Here is a 24,362-nt window from a genome sequence, read left to right on the forward strand (position 1 = left end):
GACAGCCACGCCCTGCTCAGGGATTCCCTTCTGGGCCCTTTTCCAGCGTCCGGGGGTCAGGAGTACGAACATCCAGGCTCTTCCAGTATTTGCCTCCGAAGCCCGAGCATCTCGGCAGCCGCCGCCGTCATCGCTGCCGGGATCTGTGTGGGTGAGGTGCGGCCCATCCGCCACAGCCACCTTCCCCCCCCCCCCCGCCACCCCCCACCCACCTGGACCACCTGCCCCCCCCTCCCCTCGACCCACCTGGGCCACCTGCCCCCCCCTCCCCTCGACCCACCTGGGCCACCTGCCCCCCCCTCCCCACGACCCACCTGGGCCACCTGCCCCCCCCTCCCCACGACCCACCTGGACCACCCGGATCACCCGACATGGACGCGCGGAGCCCCAAAGCCCCGGGCGGGGACGCGCTGCGGGACGCGGTGAGTGGGCCCCCCCTCCCCTCTTCCGCGTCCCTCCTCACCCTCCTCACCGTCTGGGCGCCGCACCTCCTCCCGGACTGTGCGTCCCCCACCCCCCATGGGGCGCAAACCCTTCGCGCCCCCCCCCTTCCCGCTTCCGGTTCGCCGGGAGGAGCTCCCGGAGCAGGAGCGCCAGGCTGCGGGTCAGGAAGCGACTTCAAACGCTAGTCTGTCTTCTTGAAAAGAATTTGTTAGACGTTATACATACTCGAGGCTACATTTTCTTGACAAAAGTGAAACAGAAACACCAAACCCTCTGAAGGGAAACTGCTCCCGATAGAGGCCGCAGCACCTTCATACGCACGTGCGGGTTGCGCACTGATACCCGTCTCTGTATTCTCATCTCCAAAATGGGGACAGAGACAGGTGCGGGGAGGCAATTATCCCTGGTTCCAGATTTCACTTGGTAAGCCACAAGGAGGCAGTATGCAAACATGGCTTGCCGTCACCAACAATACCGATACTCGCGTATGGCCTGGTCAACAAATCCTGCCATCCCACCCCAGCTGGTAACTACCCCAGAGTGCAGGGGAGACGTGAGGCCCACGTGTGCTCTGGATGGCTGGTTCAGCTCTACTTAGGAATTCTTTGAGGGACTCAAGGTTATTAAGGCATTCTCCTATACTTTCTCTCCGACATTTGATAGTTTCAGTGCTTACATGCAGGTGTATGATGATTTGGAGTTAATTTTGGGGTATGGTGTGAAGTACCTCTGCTTATTTAGTTAGTTATGTGTTTGGCTATCTCATTGTCCCAGCACTGTTTTCAAAAGATTTTCCTTCGCCTTTGAATAGAAAGCTCTGGGCACCTTGTCCAAAATCTAACTAACTAACTAACTAACTATATATTTATATGGAGGTTCTATTCCATGATGCTAAAATGCCCTACATCAAGAGTAAATATTTATTCAATTGTCTTATGGTTCATTTTTTTCAGGCAGAAAACCTATTTCAGGAACTTCAAGAACATTTTCAAGCTCTAACTGCAACTCTGAACCTCAGAAATATCCTTTCTATCTTATAACAAATACTATAATGCTTTTGAACTGTAATATTATCAAGGAATATCTTTTGTCTGCTATTAGTGGATAATTGTTGACCTACGATGTCCTGGTGTTTACACTGTGCCTTTCCATGATATCCTGGTGTATTAACTACCACCCACAGGTCATTACTTCCTGCCTGGCCAGCCATCAGGGCATTTTGTATGAGAGCAATACGATACAAGGACGCAATGCACGATACTACCCAGTGGGGCTTTCTGAGCCTACAGACTACTAAAGCTGAGTAGTCTGCTGAATAACATCTATGCACTTCCACGGAATCAGAAACTTGCAAACATCACATGGAATGTCTCCAACCGAGGATACTATATATGGCTCTCCTGACCTTTGTTTTGTTTGGTTTTGCAACTTCAGCAGCCGTTTTAAGACATGAATTCAAACAGAATTAGAGTAAAATGTTTGTTTCCAGTTTGAGCAAATCCAGATAAGCTGTAATATCGGTCCTAAGACTTAGAGCGCTAGAGCTCACTTTACTAATTGAATTCGTTCCATAGAAATTGTTTAAAAAAGGGGCGCCTGGGTGGCTCAGTCGGTTCAGCATCCGCTTGAGGCTCAGGTCATGATCTCACGTCTGTAGGTTCAAGCCCCCTGTGGGGCTCTGTGCTGACAGCTCGGAGCCTGGAGCCTGCTTCGGATTCTGTATCTCCCTCTCTCTCTTTCAAAAATAAACATTTTAAAAAATTAAAAAAGAAAAAAGAACTGAGCTTACAATTCAGAGGTTAAAGACACACTCCAAAAACCTCAGGGGAATAGTTAATTTGCACTGACCTTAAGGTATTAGTACGCGTAGTCTTTGAATCCCTCGTTTTAAGTGTTGCACTGCCAGGGCATTTTATCAATAGGCTCGATGAGTAGCTGCAATCTGAAGGATCTCTCAGGACTTTCTGGCTGGTGCTCTGTACCCTGTGTAAAATTCTCCTTAACATTGTACTGGAAGAAATGGGAAATCGCATCGAAGATTTACAGAAGAATGTGAATGACTTAATGGTGCAAGCTGGGATTGAAAATTCTATTAAAGAACAAATGGTAAGGCCATTATTAGGAAACTAAATATGTTTGTCTTTTGCATATCTTTTGATTGCTTTCATCTTGAAAAATACAATCCCGTATTTGTTCACTGTGGGGACTATTGCCTCTGTACTTCATGGAAAATCTTCAGGAATAATAAGACATTTACAAATGCTCTTTTCTAAATAGACTAAGAGAAACACTCCTTGTCATAGTTCCTTAAAAAGTGTACAGTTTATTTATTTAAAAAAATTTTTTTAATGTTTATCTATTCTTGAGAGATAGAGACAGAGCACAAGCAGGGGACGGGCAAAGAAAGACACAGAACCTGAAGCAGGCTCCAGGCTCGGAGCCGTCAGCACAGAGCCCAACGCAGGGCTCGAACCCACAGACTGCAAGATCATGACCTGAGCCGAAGTCAGACACCCAACTGACTGAGTCACCCAGGCGCCCCAAAAAGTGTACAGTTTATTTATTTATTTTTTAATTTTTTTTTAACGTTTATTTATTTTTGAGACAGAGAGAGACAGAGCATGAATGGGGGAGGGTCAGAGAGAGGGAGACACAGAATCGGAAACAGGCTCCAGGCTCCGAGCTGTCAGCATAGAGCCCGACGCGGGGCTCGAACTCACAGACCCTGAGATCGTGACCTGAGCCGAAGTCAGCCGCTCAACTGACTGAGCCACCCAGGCGCCCCAAAAGTGTACAGTTTAAATGACGAGCTCTACTATTTAAAAAATGGATGTTATTAAAGTGCTTTTCACAACCACCCCTCAAATTAGTCTTCTATCAAAACACAAATCATGATGAATTGGAGACTGGGGATTATGACGTGGTTTCTGTTTCAGACAATATATTTATATAACCATTTGAAGAAGACATACGGGCGTTAAGCCCTCAACCCGTTTCTCAGTGGTTCGTGGGCCGTCCATCCTGGCCTCCCACAATGCAAACCTTTCCAGTGGAATGTTGCATTTAATCTTGAAGATCCGAGTAAATGCTTGGCTTCAGGTCTCAGACTGGATCTGTATCTATGTGCTGTATGTGGAGGTTCACAACTTCATTAAGATACTTATGTCTATTTTATTCTGACAGATAAGAATAATAGGTTATTCTCATTGAACGATTAGGTGTCTTTGTTTCCCTTGTTTTACTGTCTCTTTTATAATTATCCTAAGTCAGCTGGCAAATGATCCCCACTTAATCCTGCTAAATCAGGGCCAGTTCACCTATCAGCGACTTACAAATACCCACATCTCGTATCCTGGTAACAAAGGTAATCGTAACCTGCGTCCCGCTGCCACCGTAAAACGCTGCAGAGGACGCTCTGTCTCTGAGGTGAAGACATAGCTTCAATCAGGCTCCCTCGACGGGCCCACCAGTCCTGAGGCGGGGCGAGCAAGCCCTCCCCCGCCCCCCTGCAGGGCTGACTGAGTGAGAAGAGGAGAGCCTCAGGGCAGGAAGCCCTGTGCCCAGAAGAGATCTGGCACACTGCAGGCATGGGATGGCAGCCAGGTGACCAGGTCCCTGCCCTCCATCACTCAGATCTAGCTGCTGTTTTAAATTTGGTCGAAACCACTAAATATTAGGCATCAAGTTAAGTGATCAAGTAGGTGTGGAAACCTCACTACGTGATGTGCACGCAGCCTGAGAGAAGGTCAGACCTCCAAGTGTGTTTAAAAGTGGTACTGCCTTCTAAATGAAAAGACCTAAACAAACTGAGATGTTTGCACAAATCTGTACTTGTTGGTTGTGCTTGGTCGCACTAGGTCAGGGTTAACACAGGGCTGGCTTGTGCTGTAAATCTCAGGGGATTGTGCACACCCCTCAAACCTGTGTTCCAGTTGTGGGGAACCCAAGATGTTAAAAACTACTGTTCTATATTCCGATAGATCTGGTACTTTGTCCGTCTCCCCATTAAATGACGTTGTAACACCTTTCCCGCAATTACTTAGGCACAGATAGGCGGTGAGTGTGTGGGTGGAGGGAGCAGGGCGCTTCCCTCTGGGGTACTGTGTGCTCAGTCACCGCGGTGGAATACTGATGCAGGAGTCACGTTTCGGTAAGAGAACGTGCTGTTTATTCACCTGCAGTTGTGAACCCACACTGACTCCATCCGTCAAACGTGAAAAATTTGTGGTTTTCTATACACTCAATTTTTCCTATCCACAAAATGTTTTAATAATTAAGGGAAATTGGGGCACCTGGGTGGCTCAGTCAGTTGAGCCCCTGACTTCGGCTCAGGTCACGATCTCACAGTTAGTTTGAACCCATGCGGGTCTCTGTGCTGACAGCTCAGAGCCTGGAGCCTGCTTCGGATTCTGTGTCTCCCTCTCTGTCTGCCTCTCCCCTACTTGTGCTCTCTCTGTCTCTCTCTCTGTTTCTCTCTCTCAAAAATAAATAAACATTAAAATTTTTTTTAAATTACAGGAAATTAAGGTATTTTACTGAAAGCTTTGGATTCCAGGTTATTTAACTGTGCATTAATTGGTATATAAATCAACCATTACCTCTTTCAAATTTTTTCTTACAGACCTGAAGACTTGAAAATATGATAAAGTCAAAGTTGTACTTTTTGAATGACAATTTGCATAGTATGTGTTCTGGTTTTTACTATTTAATTTAAAAATTCATTTTAATGAAGTGAAAGATTAAAAGAACAATGCAATAAGAACATAGTTTAGAAGGTGATTAACCACTTGACCCAGATGGTTCTAAAATGGCAGAACATCTTTCAACGCATACCTAGTATTTACAAGTCATGGGAGGGAAGCTTAAGCTATATCAGGTCAGCTCTTTTTCCTGAATTAAGTTCTAGATAGATCTTTTTAAAAAATCATAAGCTGTTTTGTGACTGAGATTTCTTTTTCAATACCTGCATTCCAACTCAGCTTTTCCAGTCATATGGTTCTCTGGCTGGTCCAAACACATTCTGATAGCAATGTTCTCCAAACCAAACAAAACCCCGGAAAACAGCCCGCCTCGTCCCAGGCCACCCTTGCCCAGTCTGCTCCTAAGGAGGAGGTCACCAAGAAGAAGCACAAAGATCACAGTTCAGCTTATTCTGTAGGTTATATAGAGACGTTTTCAAATAATTATCCAATTTGCCTCTCTGAGCCAAAGTAAAGCAGAACAGGGTCGGTAATAGGCTCTCATTGTAAAAATAACACGATTCCTGCATATGAGATAGATTTTATTCTTCATACAAAAGTCAAAACCACCCATAATTCTACAATTTAAATTGAATTAGCCACTTAAACATTTTTCTGTACATACAATTCTATATATGGTTGATGATGATGTTTATAATCTCATATCCTGTTCTCTTCATATCATAAACATTTTTCCATCTGAAAATTTCACACACTTCTTATATTTTTTTTTATGGCTGACTACTATTCTATCATATGGATGTAATAATTTAACCATTTCCTTGACTGTTCCTTGGACATTGACGGTATTTCCCACCATCTTGCTACTATAAATAATGCTGTAAGGAACACTGTTACCATGAATTCTCTGCATGTTTCATTAGGGTCAGAAGTGTGACTGAAGACCGAGTACATTAGTCAAATGCATTTAAGAAATGAAGCATCATTTTATACTCCCAACAGTGGTGTATGTCTTTCCTTTTTTAATCCAAAGTTTTAAAATGGCATCATTTATATTCAGTATTCTGGGGCGCCTGGGTGGCTGTCGGTTAAGCGTCCGACTTCAGCTCAGGTCATGATCTCACGGTTCGTGGGTTTGAGCCCCACGTCGGGCTCTGTGCTGACAGCTCAGAGCCTGGAGCCCATTTCAGATTCTATGTCTCCTTCTCTCTCTGCCCCTCCCCACTCGCGCTCTGTCTCCCTCTGTCTCAAAAATAAATAAACATTAAAAAAAAATTTAATTGAGTATTCTTGGGGACTTAAAATCATGATTAGTTCTATTGGATTATGTGAAAAATCTCAAAGCATTTTAGCTGCTATTATAATTTTAGCAGAAACTAAAGTATATATTTGAAGTAAACCAAACAGATTTGAGTCCTCATTAATAACATAGATCACAATTCAAAATCCAGTGATTTTTAAGAGATTAAAGTAGGTAGAAAAGAAAACTTCGTAGTTATTAAACTAATAAAAACACTAGGGGCACATGACTGGCTCAGTTGGTGAAGCGTGTGACTCTTGACCTCGAGGTCGTGAGTTCAAGCTCTACCATGGGCATGGAGTCCTACTTAAAAATAAATAAAAACAGTACTACTGTCCAAAACAATACTAACTTCTTTGTGGATCCTCTTTAACAGTCTGACATTAAACATCTCAATGACTCATTCAAACCTTTAGAGAGATTATTTGACATTTTAGAAAATCATACCTGTTTCAACATGTTCCTAACATTTTTATAAAGGATTGCTATTCTCCAGCACCCTGTTACATATATTTAAAAGAAATCAAATGCTTCCATAAGGAGAAAGGGGGACGTAGCACATGGGTTTACAGTGGCTTAACCATGCTTATTCCCATCTAAACTTGATTGCATACGGAACTTCAGTAGCAAGCAGTTTATTCAGAGAATACTTAAGTGAAATGTTGCGAATTCAGTATCAAATGCTATATTCATATACTTGCAATTTAAAACTCATTTAACACAAAATTTTTGAACTTATGAGACCACCAAGCTTAATAACAAAGGGCTAACTTTGTAAGGGCAGCATTTCCGGATGCAATTGTTCTGAAGGTTTAATTCTCACATTTAATTTCCTTTTTGTTTTTTAAAGTTTATTTACTTATTTTTGAGAGAGAGGAAAGCACAAGTGGGGGAGGGGCAGAAGAGGAGGAAGAGAGACAATCCCAAGCAGGCTCTCTGCTGTCAGCACTGAGGTGGATTCAGGGCTCAAACACACAAACCATGTGATCATGACCTGACCCAAAGTCAGAAGCTGAACTCACCGAGCCACCCAGGCGCCCCTAATTTCCTTTCTTTACAACTATGGTCTCTTGCCTGACCTATCACCATAGACTTTTTTAAAATATATTTTTAAAATTTTTATTTATTTTTGAGAGATAGAGCATAGTCGGCGAGGGGCAGAGAGAGGGAAACACAGAATCTGAAGCAGGCTCCAGGCTCTGAGCTGTCAGCACAGAGCCGGATGCGGGGCCTGAACCCACGAACTGTGAGATCATGACCTGAGGCTGAAGTTGGACGCTTACCGACGAGCTACCCAGGCGCCCTAAATATTTTTTAAAATGTTTATATTTGAGAGAGAGCACAGAAGGGGGGGAGACAGAGGGACTCAGAGGATCTGAAAAAGGCTCTGTCTCTCTCAAAAATAAACAGACATTAACAACAAATTAAAAAAAAGAAAAGAACCTGGTGAGGCCACGAACACATCCTATATTTTAACTGAGCAGCTTGAGAAACGACATTAGGGTGCAGATTTTAGAAATATCAGTGGTGTGGTTTTAGAGTGGTTGTAGCTTTGATTTTTGTCAGTGCTCTGAGCAACTCCTCTCTCCTCTGCATAGGATCAGAAGTTAGAAAAAAGGCAGTCTAGGGACCCACACGTAACAAGCTACCGCAAACACCAAGGTTGCCGGTTGTTTTAATGTTTCGGATCTTTGTTTGGAATGTCTGAGGACTGTATGTAAATGACATCATACCATAGTATCCTGCGCCCAGCTTCTCCAGTCAGTAGTTTCAAATTCATCTATGTTGATGTGTGTAGCTCTACTTGAGTCACTAACTGCTGTGTAATAGCCTTCTGAATTGTTTTGCACTGGACTAATACTGTTTCCAAATTATACTGCAATAAACACTCTGGCGTATCTCCCTCTGTGTCGGTTTCCCTGGGGTACTTGATTACTTACTGGGTCCCTGAATATATTCTGTACCTTCTAGGCTTGTTGCCTCTGTGTCAGCTGCCACGACTAATTCCTGGACTTTGCACAAAAGCCATCCTGGGGAGGGATTGGGAAACAGAAACATCATTCAGATTCAGAGAACCAAGGGTACTGGTATACTTTCTGCACTAGCTAATTTCAACTTGAATAAAACAACCTGGTGCAGTGATGAGGCACGTTTCGGTAGCCATGCAGATCTAGGTTTGAATTCACGCCCCTGTGTAAGGAGTTGTACTTTGGGGCAACCTAAGCTTTAATTTCCTTCTCTACAAACTATCCACCTCGCAGGTGGTTGGCAAATGGTTTTGCAAATCACTTAGTTCTGGGCAAGGTAAACAGTAGGTACATAATGATAAGATAGAAACTTGGAATGAAGAGGCCAAACTATTATAAATTCAACTATATTGCAGTCACAAAGCACTTCCAGTGAAAAAGATAGTTATTAAAGTCAAATGTGAATGAACTTATTACAACTTATAAATACAAGTTACAGCAAGTACAGAGTAAGTTTACAAATGTGGAGTGTAATTTTTTTTGCTTATTTTTTTGTTAATAGCAATAAAGCTTTATCAATAAGACATAATTCACATGTTATGCAATTCACCCAGTCAACACACACACTTCATTGGTTTTGGTATATTCACAGATGTGTACAAACATCACAGTTTAAAATTTTTTTTTTCAACGTTTATTTATTTTGGGACAGAGAGAGACAGAGCATGAACGGGGGAGGGGCAGAGAGAGAGGGAGACACAGAATCGGAAAACAGGCTCCAGGCTCTGAGCCATCAGCCCAGAGCCCGACGCGGGCTCGAACTCACGGACCGCGAGATCGTGACCTGGCTGGAAGTCGGACGCTCAACCGACTGCGCCACCCAGGCGCCCCCAAACATCACAGTTTTAGAACGCTTTCATCATCTCAAGAAGAAAACCCCATTCCCATTAGCTACCACCGCACCCCCTCCCCTCCTCTAGTCTCAAGCAACACTAATCTACTCTCTGTCCTACGCCTAGTCTGGATATTTCCTATGAATGGATCACCACAATATGTAGCTCTAGCCTCTTCCCTTACCCTGACGTTTTCCCAGGGTTCACCATGTTGTAGCCCACATCAGTAGTTTACTTGTGACCAACTAATACTCCATTGCATGGCTGTGCCATATTTTGTCTATCCATTCTTCAGTTGATGGCCACACAAGTTGTTTCCCCCATTTTGGCGATCATGAATAACGCTGCCACCAATGTTTCGGTCCAAGGTCCTGTGTGGACATACGTGTTCGTTCTCTTGGGCATATAGTCAAGACTGATATTCTCTGGTCAAATGGTAATTCCCGATTTTATTGGGGAACTGTCAAACTGGTTTCCAAAGTGGCTGCAGCGTTCCACCTCTCCACCAGCAGTGCACGAGGGCTCCAACGCCTCCATGTCCTTGACCTTGAATCTACTCGTCCTTGACCACACATGTAGTAATCTGACCCTTTGAATCTACTCACAGCCATCCTAGTGGGCGTGAAGTGGCATCTCTGGCTTTGATTTGCATTTCCTTGATGAGTAATGACAGCGAGCTCTTCCTAGGATTGTTGGCTGTTCTATCTTGGATACACGTCGAAGTAGAATACTGTCTATTATGTCAGGTACTTGGGGTTGTGCTGATGTTCCCAATAGCCCCTCGTTTGATATGGGATCATACACCCTATTCTGCAAATGGGCAGGTTTAGGCTGGAGGAATGAAGCTGAGGATTTGCATTTGAGTTTTGTTTTTTTTTTTTAATTTTTTTTTTCAACGTTTTATTTATTTTTGGGACAGAGAGAGACAGAGCCATGAACGGGGGAGGGGCAGAGATGAGAGGGAGACACAGAATCGGAAACAGGCCCCAGGCTCTGAGCCATCAGCCCAGAGCCTGACGCGGGGCTCGAACTCACGGACCGCGAGATCGTGACCTGGCTGAAGTCGGACGCTTAAACCGACTGCGCCACCCACGCGCCCCTGCATTGAGTTTTAAATCCATTTAAAGCACACCTCCTTTGTACTTGTGTTCCAACCACAGTCAATCTGGTCACAGCAGTGAGGGCCCAGCAGGCACCATCCAAAGACACTATTCCAAGACATGGGACAGCAGACACTACCACCCCCACACTCCAGAGACAACGAACAGAGCTCCAGGAGGCCACTTGCCACAGTACGCGGCAGAGCCTGGCGGTGAAACCAGACAGGGCTGCAGGGTGTGGCCCCGGCTCCCCACAAGATGTTCCTGGGAAGATCCTAACCACCCACCCATCAACATGCTGCTGGGGTGAGAGACACTCAACACTGTGATAAGGAAACCAGCTGCATGTACTGAAGAGCTGTGGTTTCTACAGAAAATACAGCCTGCTTAAGTTCGTTAGATACGATGTTTGGAGGAATAAGAAACGACTTCTTGGGGCGCCTGGGTGGCTCAGTCGGTTGGGCGTCCGACTTCGGCTCAGGTCATGATCTCACGAATCCGTGAGTTCAAGCCCCGCGTTGGGCTCTGTGCTGACAGCTCAGAGCCTGGAGCCCGTTTCAGATTCTGTGTCTCCCCTCTCTCTGCCCCTCCCCTGTTCATGCTCTGTCTCTCTCTGTCTCAAAAATAAAATGTTAAAAAAAAATTAAAAAAAAAAAGAAACGACTTATTACTCTTTATATTTAAAAGGAAAATAAAACTCATTATTTTATTGCACTGCTTTTATAGCCAGAAGACTAAAAAATACTTTTTCCCCCAAGTGTCTATTCTTTCTGAACTCAAGCCTTTGGATTCTGTTGTGGGTTGAATTGTGACCCCCATAAATCCTATGAGTTCTACCCCCAGTACAATGTGCCCTTAGTTTGCAGAGGGGGTCATCCACAGGTGTATTGTAAGATGAGGTCATGCTGTGGAAGGTGGCCCTCATCCAATGACCAGTGTCCCCGTAAGAAGGGAAAATCTGGACACAGACCCGCACACAGGAAGGAGGAGCCCCGTGACGAATCCGGGTGAAGCGTCAAGCCAAAGATTGCCAGAAACTACAGAATTGGGGGAGGGGCAGGGAACAGATTCTCCATCACAGCCCCAAAGACCCCAGCCCGAGCACGCCTGGATCTGGAGTCCTAGCCGGCAGGATGTGCGAGCCCACTCGCTTCCGCGTCAACCCGCCTGTGTCTTTGTTACAGCAGGCCTCAGAGACGCCCACGGCCAGGCGTATAAAACCATCGGCGGCCCCATGGGACACGCGCCCAAATTCCACTCCGAATGGTAAAGATTACGATTAATTTCTGACTACCAAGATCAGTGATCTGTATGTCAAGTTTCTCAAGAAAGAAGCAATCGTGGCTTTCCATCACTGCGTATTTTATTTATCTCAGCTAGGTATTTACAGATATTTGCTAATATAAAAATACAATGGCCCGGCGGCCGGAAAGTTGAGGCCATGCAACCCGTACTTCTTCGTGTCCAAATGCTCTAAGGCTTTAAATAGTTCAAGGTATTTCCACATGAAAAGGACTCCACAACATTTATATGCACAGAGAACGGGCTGAGAGCTCAGTATCTGTATTTTGTGGAGTAGTCCTTTGGAGACACCACCAGGCCCCGACCCTTCCGGGCGCCTCGGTACACGGTCTCGATTATGTCTATCATTTCCTGCTTGTCTTCCATGGCCCAGTTGATCTTGTTGTTGTTCCCAGTACCCAGGTCAATCATGATGTGCTTGTTCCTGCAAAGAGGAAACAGGGGGGTCAATGCTCACAAAAAGCCTTCTAAAAAAGAGTTCCATGAAGAGGCCTTCTGTTTTGCACCTTTACAAACTCTCGTTAAACATCATTTAAGAGAAGAACACACAGTCAAGAGGATCCACCATGATTCAGGAGAAGATGAAAACAACCTAAATGCTATTTAAAAACACACAGCTTGCGTGGGGAGCAAGCTCTTTCTGTACTCTTCTCTGTCTCCTTAGGACAAATACCCTACAGGGTAGTCGAAAGCTCAAAGGACACAGTTTTTGTCACTTGGACCCAGAGGGCTGTACTAATTTACTCAGGAAACACAATGGATGAGCTTTCATGGTGCTCTTGTGAGCACCTAGTGTACATTTCATTAAAAATCCTACTCACTGTGAAATTAATAATGTTTTGGATTTTTATGATTAGAGACATAGACAATTCTTTACAAATGTATTTCTTAAGAGGCTACTTTTAACAATGATTTTTATGCGCACTTTATAGAAGATAGTAACCCTGGTTGTCCCTGATGCACTAATTTTTCCAGGTTTGCTGAAGACTGATTAGTTTTCACTACTTTAACTTCTCACTTCCCTAAGAATGAAGTGCTCCATCCACCCTGCAGTCTTTGGTCTGGCCACCTTTTAACCAGAGTGAGCCTCCAAAAGGCAAATCCGACGTTCCTTTTCTGCCACAAAATTTCACTTCTAGGATAACATTCCACATCCTCACTCTGGCCCAGGAATCTGGGGGTCTGGACCCTGCCCCTCCCCCTCCCTGGCGGGGGGGATCTGGGTGTCTGGACCCTTCCCTCCCGCCCCCGCCCCCACCAGTCTCCCACCATCACCCACCAGCCACTCCGTGTCCTCTCGGGCTCCCAAACATAGCATGAAGCTCGTGCCGTGTGCCCGTCCCCCAGAAGGCTGGAGCTCATCCCAAACCTACCCCAGCTGCCGCTTAGCTCCCGCCACCCTGACTCAGTATTCGTGTGCCTATAAATACCCGCCCTCTGGCACCTGTTTCCCTCTGCTAATTTACTCAGCTGTTCCCAACCTACGGAGTTCCCTGACGGCAGGATCCGCGTCCCAGCACTAGACCACAAAACCTGGCAGGACTCAGTATATATACATTTAGTGAAAACATTAACTGAAGTGCCACCACGCCTCGTCTTAGAACTCTGGGTGGCAGAAAGAGACGTTCTGTCTTCTCTGGTGCAGCCTCCGTCCTAAAACACCCATGTGCACAGACGGCGGGGGGCTTCTTTTTTTCAGCCTCACTCCCACCTGAAGGGCTAGGGGAGAATTTCGAAGAGCACGACAGAAAAGGCCTAGACTGCCTCCAAGAGCCCGTGAGAAGAAACACGGACTTGGAGAGCACAGCTGGTGCCGGCTCCAAAGGAAGGGAGGACCTCGCGTTGCTGGGGGTGGAGGAAAGGGACCCTGTTACTTGGCAGGACATCGCGATGGGATCCTGCGGTTCTGTGGGAAGGACTTGCAATGACTGATGCCCTCAGATATTCAACTGAAGGAAAGCCAAGCAAAGTCTTGAAGGTGCTGGGTTTCTCCCTGGTGCTCACAGCAAAACGAGAGAGACAACCTGTGAGAATTGCGAACAAAGACTCAATTCTCAGCCTCTCCAGACGGCAGAAGGTGCTGAAATCCAGAAACGGCCGCAGAATGGGGGGTACAGGGAAAAGGAAGCCACACGACCTACTGCTGAAGCCCAGGAAAGCCCTAAAGGCCAAAACGTTCAGTCACAAGAGAGGGAGGTGTGCCTCACGGATCTTCCCCGATGCCCAGGCCAGGGACTCGGCTGCAAGGGACAGAGGGTACAGCGAAAGGAGATGACAGAACCCAATGTGCTGCTGGCTGAAGGAGGCTGGAAAACGGCCCAGCTGCGAATGCCTTTCATGAAAAAGGGAGGAAAATCCAGGCAAGCACCCTCCCAGGGCTGGGGCGTCGGCCCCCTTCCTCCTCACGTCCCCTTGGGAAACCAGACCTGTTTCCTATGCTGTCCCACACTGTGTGCTGGGAGAGCTGGGGCCACAGACAAGTGGTGTCCAGGAGCCTAAGAAGCCTTGTCCATACCTGATTTTGCATATGAGAAGGATGTGAGTTTTCGGAGCCAGAGGGCAGACTGGTAGGCAAAATCCTACATTAAACCCTGTGAATTCCCTGCCCGATCCCCTGGGACTGTGATATGATGGGGCATAAAGACTCTGACAGATGTCCCAAAAGTTTCTGATCGATTGACTTTAAAATAAGGAGATAATCCTGGATTACCTGGATGAGTCTATTCCAATCACAGCCCTTAAAAGCAGAACAGGAAATCGCAGAGACTGTGCAGACTTCGAAGGCGGAAGGGCCTCCAGGAGCAGGGAGGGGTCCCAGCGTACAGCCAGCAAGGAGTCAGAGACCTCGGACCCGTGCGCACCAGGAACTGCATTCAGCCAACAACCCAAGTGAGCCAAGTGGCTTCTTCCCAGGCTGACGGTCCAGGTAAGGGCCCAGCCCCTGATTCCGACTTGGTGAGACCCTGGGCGGGAACCCACTGAGCCTGCCCGAACCCTGACACAGCACTGAGCTCATAAGTGGTGCTGTGTTAGCTACTCAACTTGTGCTCATTTGTTACACAGACTATAAAGCTAATCCACACCCTATACCATCCACGCACACATTCCTTGCCAGCCAGGGAGCTCTACTTTCGGAGCATGGTCTGAGGCTTAACGCTGCTATTTACCAACTTCTGTATTAACAATAAACAGTAAGAAATTTTGACCAAACATCAAATGGTGATTCCTTTCTAAATTAAATCTCCACGACAGAACTTTTTTAAAATTCACGATGTTACTTGACTTTACTACCTAAATACCATCAAATATAAAGATCTCCTGATTACGTCAAACTTCCAGACCAACAATATTCAACTGAAATGACAAGTTTAAGAGAACATACCTGAAGAAAAACATGACGGTGCATGGATCGTATAACTCATACATTTTGTTGAAGTCAGGCACTTCTGTAATATCCACAAGATAGATAACTGCAAAATTTTTCACCTAGGAGAGATTGAAACAACCCTGTACAGTAACACACCATTTTTTTATTCTACAAAAGCACGTTAAAAACAAACACGAGAATTTGTACATAAGCGGACAATTTTCAAACCAAGTCCCCAACATTCTTTCCCAGCAGAGCTAGTACACAGGGAGATGATTCAGCACGTTCGGGCTCCTGACAACTGGCTGCTTACACCTCACTTTACCATTTTCACAACAGCAAGTGATGAGAGTCCCACAGAAAACGTCCACAGGTACGTTATTCATGCTGATCTAGTAATAACCTATCTCAACTTTTCCAGATTTGTACTTCTACAAATACTTAATTGCACACAGGAAACCACTATTTTAAAACCCACTGCTAGAATCTGCTGCACACCTGCCTTTTTGATTCAGGGGTGCACACATGCAGATACTAAGACTACTACTCCAAATAATACCATACACAACAAATTTTCTTTCATTTTTTTCTCTAATTGCAGATTCATCATAGCAGATTTAGAAAACTCAGAAAACTGTAAATAAGACAGAATCACCTCCAGTCCCAACCACCAGAATTGCTACAAATGTTTTTTTTTTTTTTTAATGTTTATTATTGAGAGAGAGTGTGTGTGTGCAAGTGGGGGACCGCCAGAGAGAGGCAGACAGAAATCTGAAGCAGGCTCCAGGCTCTGAGCTGTCAGCACAAAGCCCAATGTGGGGTGTGAACCCACGAACCATGCGATTATGACCTGAGTTAAGTCAGACACTCAATGCACTGAGCCACCCAGGCGCCCTGCTACAAATATATTTTTGGTAAACTCTTTCCCATTTTTTCTGGCATACACACACACACATATAAATCTGTTTATACTGTTTTAACAAAATGTGATCATTCCATGCCTCAGTGTTTTATATCTTGCTTTAATTATGAGCATTCTCTTATACAAATTACATACTTTCCCAAAGCACAATTTTCAGGGCTACATAATACTTCATCAAACAGCTATGTCATTAGTTTATCATTCTTCCATTATTTTCTGATTTTTCCTGAAAATAAATAATTCAGATTTTTCATTAGTACCAATTATTCACCTGTGAACATTCTTACCTTTAAATCTATGTACATATGTCATTATTTCCAAAGAACAAATTCCCAAAATAGAATCTCTCCGACAAAAGACATGACATTTTAATGGCCCCTATAGGGGCGCCTGGGTGGCTCAGTTGGTTGAGGGTCCGACTCTTGCTTTCAGCTCAGGTCATGAGCTCATGGTTCATGTGTTTAGGGTGACAGCGTGGAGCCTGCTTCGGATTCATATTCTCTCTCTCTCTCTCTCTCTCTCTCTCTCTCAAAATAAACAGTGCAAGACGGCGCAGGGCTGAGGTCTGACCAACAGAAGGCATTAAATATGGACATGTCCCACAAAGAGCCTGGCTGCGAAAGGAGGGAAGTTACTGAGGGACCCAGGCATGGAGCTGGGGCCCCTCCTGGCCACCCCCCCAATTCCCTCTTTCCTGGTGACAGAGACAAGGCAGCTGTGGAATCGAGTGTGCCACACACCGCGTGTCCAGATGGCCTCTGTGGCAAGTGTTCTTTTCATACTGCCGCGGCCCTCAGACAGCAGGGCCGGAGCACAGCACACGCCTCTGCAGAGCTTTCCGGCAAAAGGGACCCTGTGCATCCGTAGGTGCTGCCTACCCCTACGTTTCACTCTATCATTATTGCGTTATTACTTTCCATGTAATACAACAGAGCTATCACAACTTACACTGACAGATGTTAACCTCACAGTAAAACCAAACAAACACGTCCACTTGTCCCCTAAAGCGTAAACTGCCAATGCAGTGAAAGCCCAAGACGCCTTTCGGATTCAATGTGAATTATTTAGCCAGTTGGCTCCAGTTCCTAGAACCTCCACATCTCCCAAGTTAAAGCAGAAACTGACACAAGAAACCACATCCTCTTAAAGTGATCAAAATATACCACCTGTTTTATACATGAAGATATTCAATTACCCAAACTCAACGATATGATCTTCACTATAAACGTTGGTGTTTACAGCGAGACTTTGAGAGCAGGCCCTACTTCCCTTTGCCTTCAATGAGGAGGAAGAAAACGGTAGCTCGTTCAGAAGTAAAACAACTAACGACAGCACAGTACTTCATTCTTCTCTTCCCCTCTATGTACAGTACACTATGGTTCTCCAGATAAATCTAAGGCTTCCTGAGGGCTAGGAACCACGTCTGTTCTCTTTACTGATGTGTCCTCAGAGCCAAGCAGTACCTGACTCACACGGGACCAGTAAATGCTTATCGAGTGAATTTGAACAATAAGCTTGTATTCTGAAATACAAGAAACACATTAATGTCACTAAAAATGTGTTTTTGGACAGTGTGAGCTTAATCACGTAACGCTGAGTTCAAACAGACCTGCCCTCAGGGTTGGTGGGGTGCCACTTCTGTCTGACGGGAGGCTCTCAAGCTCCTGCAGCTCAAACACCTGCAGAAAGCAAGGGGCTGCTCACCCATCTGGGCGGCCAGATGAGAACCGCACGCGGCACCAAGGGGCCTTCCTAGAAACCTGTGCAACCTACCCAGTCTTTCCCCTGGAAAAGCTACCATTTATCCAAGCTGCTTCTAATGCGGGTTACATGAATTGTCGTGATGCTTTCCACATGGTCTGAACGTTTCACACCGACTGATGAGCCTACAGTTAACTAAAACTCTGTGTATGTTTTATAAAAGTGAAATGAAGCTAGGAGTCTACTGTATTTTCTCCATTTACAAAAATGTTCAGGGGCGCCTGGGTGGCTCAGTCGGTTAAGCGTCCGACTTCAGCTCAGGTCACGATCTCACGGTCCGTGGGTTCGAGCCCCGCGTCGGGTTCTGGGCTGATGGCTCAGAGCCTGGAGCCTGCTTCGGATTCTGTGTCTCCCTCTCTCTCTGCCCCTCCCCCGTTCATGCTCTGTCTCTCTCTGTCTCAAAAATAAATAAAACATTAAAAAAAAATTTTAAAAAAAATGTTCATTTTGGGGTGTCTGGGTGCTTCAGCAGGTTAAGTGTCCGACTTTGGCTCAGGTGGTGGTCTTGAGGTTTGTGGGTTGGAGACCCGCGTCGGGCCCTATGCTCTCAGCACTGAGCCTGCTTCAGATCCTCTGTCTCCCTCTCTCTCTGCTCCTCCCTCACTCCCACTCTCTCAAAAATAAAATACACATAAACAAATAATGTTCATTTTGAAAATATAGAAATGGAATGGAAAAACCACTACTGGGGCACCTGGGTGGCTCAGTCGGTTGGGCGTCCGACTTTGGCTCAGGTCATGATCTTGCGGTCTGTGGGTTCGAGCCCCGCGTCGGGCTCTGTGCTGACAGCTCAGAGCCTGGAGCCCGCTTTGGATTCTGTGTCTCCCTCTCTCTTTCTGCCCCTCCCCTGCCCACACCCTGTCTCTCTCCCTCTCAAAACCAAATAAACATTAAAAATTTTTAAAAAAAAAAGAAAAAAAGAAAAACTACTACTATGTGTCCAGCCCCGTATTTTTAAGCAAACTCTACCCCAAATGTGGGCCTTGAACTCATAACCCTGAGATCAACAGTTGCATCCTCTTCGCACTGAGCCAGCCAGATGCCCTTAAGTTATACAACTTGTTTAAAAAACACTGGGCTGGAGCACATGGCTGGCTCAGTCAGAACAGCGTGCAACTCTTAATCTTGAGGGTGGGAGTTCAGGCCCATGTGGGGTATACAGGCTACCTAAAAGGAAAAAAAACCCAAAACTTAAAAATATAGGACCGTCAAATAAAATCAATAGTATGGGTGTCTTAAAGCAAAAAGTGTTTCCGTTTCCCCAGACCCACAAGCTCACTTGTGAGGAAATCATATACATTCTGCTTTCTCCAGCTGACGTCATTAACTGATGCCCATGTTATTGAAGAAGCTCTTAGAAGATAACTTCTAACAGCCACATAACATTCCATCCCGTGAACAGGACATTCCCAGTTTAAATCCCAACCGTCTGTTTCTGAGCCTGGACAAACTACGTGCCAGCACCTACCTCTGGGAGCCATCGTGAGGACCACAGAACAGGTCTGTTTCCCACCTGGCAACAGGATGCGTCTCAGGGTTCAAACGCTAGAGCTCACGGTCATCACCATGTTCTCCTATCATGAGACACTGCTGTTGTTTCCAGGTATGACAGAAGTTATAGCAAAGGTCTTGTGGAGCATAAAACCTCGTCTATTGAAGACGCGGGGTTACTGGGCATAAGGTATGACTATTCTCAAGGCTTTTTATACGATGCCAAACTGCCTCCTGCAAGGAGATCCGTTCTACAGGTACCTCAATATTAACTTTCACCTTTTTAGCTCTGCTATATCTAAGAAACGATAGCACACTATTTTAATGTGTGTGTCTCTGAAGTTTCCTTAACCATGAGAATTTCCTCTTTTTTAGGTTCCTTGCCTCTCTACCCACAGGATTTATTTATTTATTTCATTTTCTAGGAGTCATCTTTTTAAATGGTACTTTAAACTTATTCGCCTAAGTCTACTATGTCTAAAATAGTATTTTGCCTGCTATATTTGCAGTAATTTTAATTGGCTGTTCGACAGTATCTTTTAAAAACCAACGACTCTATGTACAAATTTCATTTTTATTATCAAGTTGTTTCTTAATGTACGTATTCTTTTGATTGTCTACAACAGTAACTATGATTTCCAACCCGACTGCCTACACGTTTTATAAGCACCCCTCCTTCTTCGTCACCAAGTCGCTGATTAAACTGTTCGGTAGTCCTTCTACAAGCCGCTCAACTTGCCTCCAAAAAGTAACTCCTGCACATCACTGAGACTGAGGCTGGCACATGACCCCAACCACCACTCCACCCTCTTGTATGGGACTCCTCCTCTGGCTAAGAACCCACCTAAAATGCTGGAAAAAATCTTATCGGCTGCCAACTGGCACTATGTATTTTATTTATAAGTCAATTTTTAGATAATTCATGTCAAAGCCATCAAAAAACTGCACGATAACTTTATTTTCCCCCACTACTATTTGCCTGATTAGCTCAACAATAACTCTCGAAAACTCTGCGATGTGAGTGGTAACGATACTAACAACAGTGGCTAAGAATTATGGAACATACTGCTTATTATGAGAAAAGAAGTGTTCTGGAAGTCTTTTATATTAATTCTATCCTCATGACTGCCCTCTGGGTTAGGCACTACCATCCCTTTCCCACAGATGAGTAAAATGAGGCACACAGACAAGTTATTTAAGGTCATACGGGTAGTAAGCAGCAGAAACAAGCTTGGTCTCTACCCTTACTGCCCCTCATAGCTTGCTCCTAGCTGCAAGACTGTTATTTCCAGAAACACAAACCCAGAGCAAACATACACATTTTGTTGGCTCTTATGAGAACATCAACTTCCAGTAGAGTTCAACTTACTTTATGCGAGGTTTAAGAATGATCCCCCTAAGGGTGCCTGGGGGGCTCAGTCGGTTGAGCGGCTGACTTTGGCTCGGGTCATGATCTCGTGGTTCGTGGGTTCGAGCCCCGCGTCGGGCTCTGTGCTGCCAGCTCAGAGCCTGGAGCCTGCTTCAGATTCTGTGTCTCCCTTGCTCTCTGCCCCTCCCCCGCTCATGCTCTCTCTCAAAAATAAACATTAAAAAAAAAAAATGCTCTTCTCTAAAGTCATTTCTAAAATGTTCCATACATATATTTGTCTTATATACAATTTAATGAGAATGCATGCTCATGAGTCAATGATATCATTGAAGTTTTGCATATTTTAAACTACTTATTTGGGCTTTTAACACACAAAAATTAAATGTCCCCTTTATTCTTCCCCATTATGGGATTTCGGTAACAGTGAGCTGTCACAAACTTCCTACAAAACGGCAAGACAGCTCAAGACAGCTCAGAGATACACCAAACAGTCTCTCTTTGAAGCTGTGCATAAAATCTGCTGTTAATCAGGAAGCTTTGCTTATTACCACTCCAGCAAGCTCCAGACATCTGTCAAATCGTTCAGCACATCTCTTACGTCTTCAGAGCAGCTCCAGACTACTCCAGCATGAGGTGGGGTCGGGAGGTCGGCAACGTCAAAGCATCAAGTCAACACACTACATTCCAGGAGAACGATCTAATCAAGTCCAGCCTAAACGGCGCAACTTTTACTCACTTTAAAACAGCTGGGGTATCCAAACAGGGCTCGTAACAAGATGAGGAAGATCCCCCACTATCTGCCATTTCTGCAGAGGGAGATTTTTAAATAGAGAGTTAAGTTGTTCTTTATACTAAGACTTTAAATTTCAAATATTCCTGTTGAGATTCCCCAAAAAGGGCTTCCAGAATTATAAACTCATATTTTGCCTTTATACCAAGAAAAAAATAAAACAATAATCTTGTGATGCATTTCAAGTTTGCATTTTTAATAACTATACTATAACACTATATTAAAAGTTTATTAGGACAGAAATCCAAATTTTGGGACAAAAGAAAAAATTACCTTAAAAAAAAACAAAGAAAAATACTCAAAATGAGCCTAATTAAGCCATTCTTATCAACAGGTTCAATACCAGGAAGAGGACGTCCACCAGCGACAGTGATTCGTCTGTAACTGACAGAAACGGATGAGAAAAGAACAGCTCTGGTAAAAGTCCCTAAAAACTTACATTCACACACAAAATCTGTCTCCTAGCTAAAAGCATTTTGCTGGGTTTTGCTCAGATATGAGAAGCCAAACGAGCCTCACATCTCTAATTACCGTACCCTCGCACTGAGGGCGGCGAGAGCTGGACGTCGCCTGGTGTTCACACGGTCGCCTGCAACACAGAATTCGGGGCACACACCCGAAGTTATTTCAAAGTCATCAGAGCGACACTTTGCTTCTCAGAAAAGTGCCCTTAGGCAATTCTCGACTCAACTGGCTAGTATCTGCCCCTGACCACCATAGCCTAAGCGAGGTGTGACCCCCTGGCACCACCTCATTTATGCCCTCTGACCCCAAATGGGAGGACCCCCAGCGTCAGAAAACTGCCGCTCTCCTGAGTTCCCCAGGCACCTCCTCAAGCTCCTTGGGGAAGAGGAGGGGAATGACTGCTAATCACAGCACCCATATTCTGATCCTGACCTCTGTTGAGGGGTTTTTGAAAGTCACATCAGAATTCCCAGGGGAGCTGGGCCTGTTTCTGGACCTCACCCCAGATCAAAAGAATCAGAATATCTGAGATGCACTTGGGGAAGTATCCCAAGTGACACTCATGATGACTGACACACACGAATGGTCCCTAATGTCCCCAATGCCATCACCCCATCTCACTTTGCCTCTCTTACCAAATAGGAAACAGTAAAAATTAGCAATAGAAGATCAGATAGTTTTTTTTTAATGTTTATTTATTTTTGAGAGAGAGAAAGACAGAGCGTGAGTGGGGAGGGGCAGAGAGAGAGGGAGACACAGAATCCGAAGCAGCTCCAGGCTCTGAGCTGTCAGCACAGAGCCCAACGCGGGGCTCGAACCCACAGACCGCAAGATCATGACCTGAGCCAAAGTCAGCCGCTCAAACCACGGAACCACCCAGGTGCCCCCAGATAGTCGTTTTTGTTTTTTTTTTTAAGTAAACTATACCCAATTGTGAGCTCGAACTAATGACCCCAAGATCAAGAGTCGCGTGCTCTACTGAGCCAGCCAGGCGTTCTGAAGGTCAGATAGTTTTTCCTTTCCTAAATACAAAATACATCCTCACATCTTTGCTATCTACTAAAAGGTGTTGTTTTAACCCCTTATCCCTAAGAAAAGATGGCTTCAACGCTTCCATTACTTTTACTCTCAGTTGGCAGTTGGCGGGGAGCCCCACGATGGGCTCTGTGCTGACAGCTCAGAGCCTGGAACTGCTTCGGATTCTGTCTCCCTCTCTCTCTGCTCCTCCCCCGCTCACACTCGGTCTCTCCCTCTCTCTCTCTCTCTCTCAAAAATAAACATACATTTAAAAAAAATCGCCATGCGGAAATTTAGAAAAGCGCTCAGCCCCCCGTTATACAATAGTGCCAATGACTGCACTTCTGTTATCAAGCAAGACTGACTAGCCAGGAGACTAACACTAAACATCAGGAAAACTAGTACCACAAAGCACAATTCTATTCTCTCCTAACATCTCCTGCAAATGAATCACTCTAAGCTATAAATCAAGTGACTTACAAAGAGCATCGTGGAGTAAAGGGCAAAAAAGACTAGAAGAAAACCAGATTAACATGAAAGTTCTGCTTTACGAGTACAATAAACAAGGTAGCAAAAATGGACAACCCTTTAAACTAAACTATTTAAGTAAACTCGATCGTTCTTGCCAAAACCTGTAGGCGTTTGTTCATGGCACTATAGAGAAGGAATCATGAATCATTTTTAAAATTTGAAAATCTGCGGAAACTTCTCCCAGAAAAACCACAGGACCTATCCTGTATAGTTTCAGGACCACAGCCTCCCACCACAAGGTAAGAATCCGTGTGCTAATCTAGCGAATGTGCTGCATGCACTCCAGGAATAAAGGCACGAGGAAGGAGCACTGGACGGATTCTAACCTCACTTTTAAATTCTACCGCCCAACAGACAAGCAAAAGCAATGCCGGTGAAATGAGCAAGCTGATCACGGAACGCAACACGAAGCGGCGGAGCTGCGTTACCTTTTCGGCTATACTGTACAGGACCTCGTCCATCTTCATGCAAGTGGGGTCCCAGTCGTGTCCAAACCGGATGACGACCACCCGGTCTTCCTCCGAAAGGATGGCCTGGTCCACCTGCCAGCCGTTGTGCAAGTGCGGGAGCATGTACGACATCTTCAGGGCCGCTCGGGTACCTGCGGGACAGGAATTCCACGCACCCTCTCCTTCCCGCCAGACCGCACTGCCGGCAAGGGGGCCACGCGTCGCCCCCGCCCTCACCCCTCGGTCCCGCCGCGGGGAGGGCGCAAGGGCCAGCACGAGACCCTCGGAAGGGGGCCTGGACCGAGGGGACGCCCGGCGGGCCACTGCCCGGGAGCGGGGTCCCGAGGGGGTCTCCCCCCACCTCAGTTCCCCACCCCCTGCCTCCCCGGACCCCCGTCCACTCCCGCTCCAACCGCACGCACCTCTGACACCTAGAGAGTCCCGCGCTGCGGTCCTTCCGGGCGTGGACCCGCGCCGGACAGTGCGTGCGCGCC

At 45.6% G+C, this 24,362-nt stretch overlaps 2 protein-coding genes across 4 annotated transcripts; one reads left to right on the plus strand and one right to left on the minus strand.

The window, feature by feature from the left end:
• The first annotated feature begins 312 nt into the window (after window positions 1-312).
• Window positions 313-10,846, plus strand: HSBP1L1 (heat shock factor binding protein 1 like 1). 2 transcript variants are annotated; one of them, XM_030292289.1, is made up of 4 exons: window positions 313-422; window positions 1,398-1,464; window positions 2,456-2,550; window positions 10,465-10,846. In XM_030292289.1, exons 1-4 carry the CDS (start codon window positions 372-374, stop codon window positions 10,483-10,485), a joined length of 234 nt encoding a protein of 77 aa, XP_030148149.1. In that variant the 5' UTR covers window positions 313-371; the 3' UTR covers window positions 10,486-10,846. The 2 variants fall into 2 exon arrangements, with proteins under 2 accessions (XP_030148149.1, XP_030148150.1); XM_030292290.1 differs by lacking the exon at window positions 10,465-10,846 and adding an exon at window positions 5,066-5,118.
• An 899-nt stretch (window positions 10,847-11,745) lies between these two features.
• TXNL4A (thioredoxin like 4A) lies at window positions 11,746-24,347 on the minus strand. Of its 2 annotated transcripts, none has more exons than XM_030336578.1 (4): window positions 24,291-24,347; window positions 23,848-24,020; window positions 15,089-15,192; window positions 11,746-12,130 (listed from the first exon to the last, which is right to left on the minus strand). In XM_030336578.1, the coding sequence occupies exons 2-4, from the start codon at window positions 23,998-24,000 to the stop codon at window positions 11,959-11,961; spliced, it is 429 nt and encodes a 142-aa protein (XP_030192438.1). In that variant the 5' UTR covers window positions 24,001-24,020; window positions 24,291-24,347; the 3' UTR covers window positions 11,746-11,958. The 2 variants fall into 2 exon arrangements, with proteins under 2 accessions (XP_030192438.1, XP_030192439.1); XM_030336579.1 differs by lacking the exon at window positions 24,291-24,347 and adding an exon at window positions 21,353-21,422 and having other exon boundaries at window positions 23,848-23,937.
• Between the last annotated feature and the right edge of the window lie 15 nt (window positions 24,348-24,362).

Source organism: Lynx canadensis, chromosome D3 (assembly GCF_007474595.2).
Source record: "Lynx canadensis isolate LIC74 chromosome D3, mLynCan4.pri.v2, whole genome shotgun sequence".
Taxonomy (NCBI): domain Eukaryota; kingdom Metazoa; phylum Chordata; class Mammalia; order Carnivora; family Felidae; genus Lynx; species Lynx canadensis.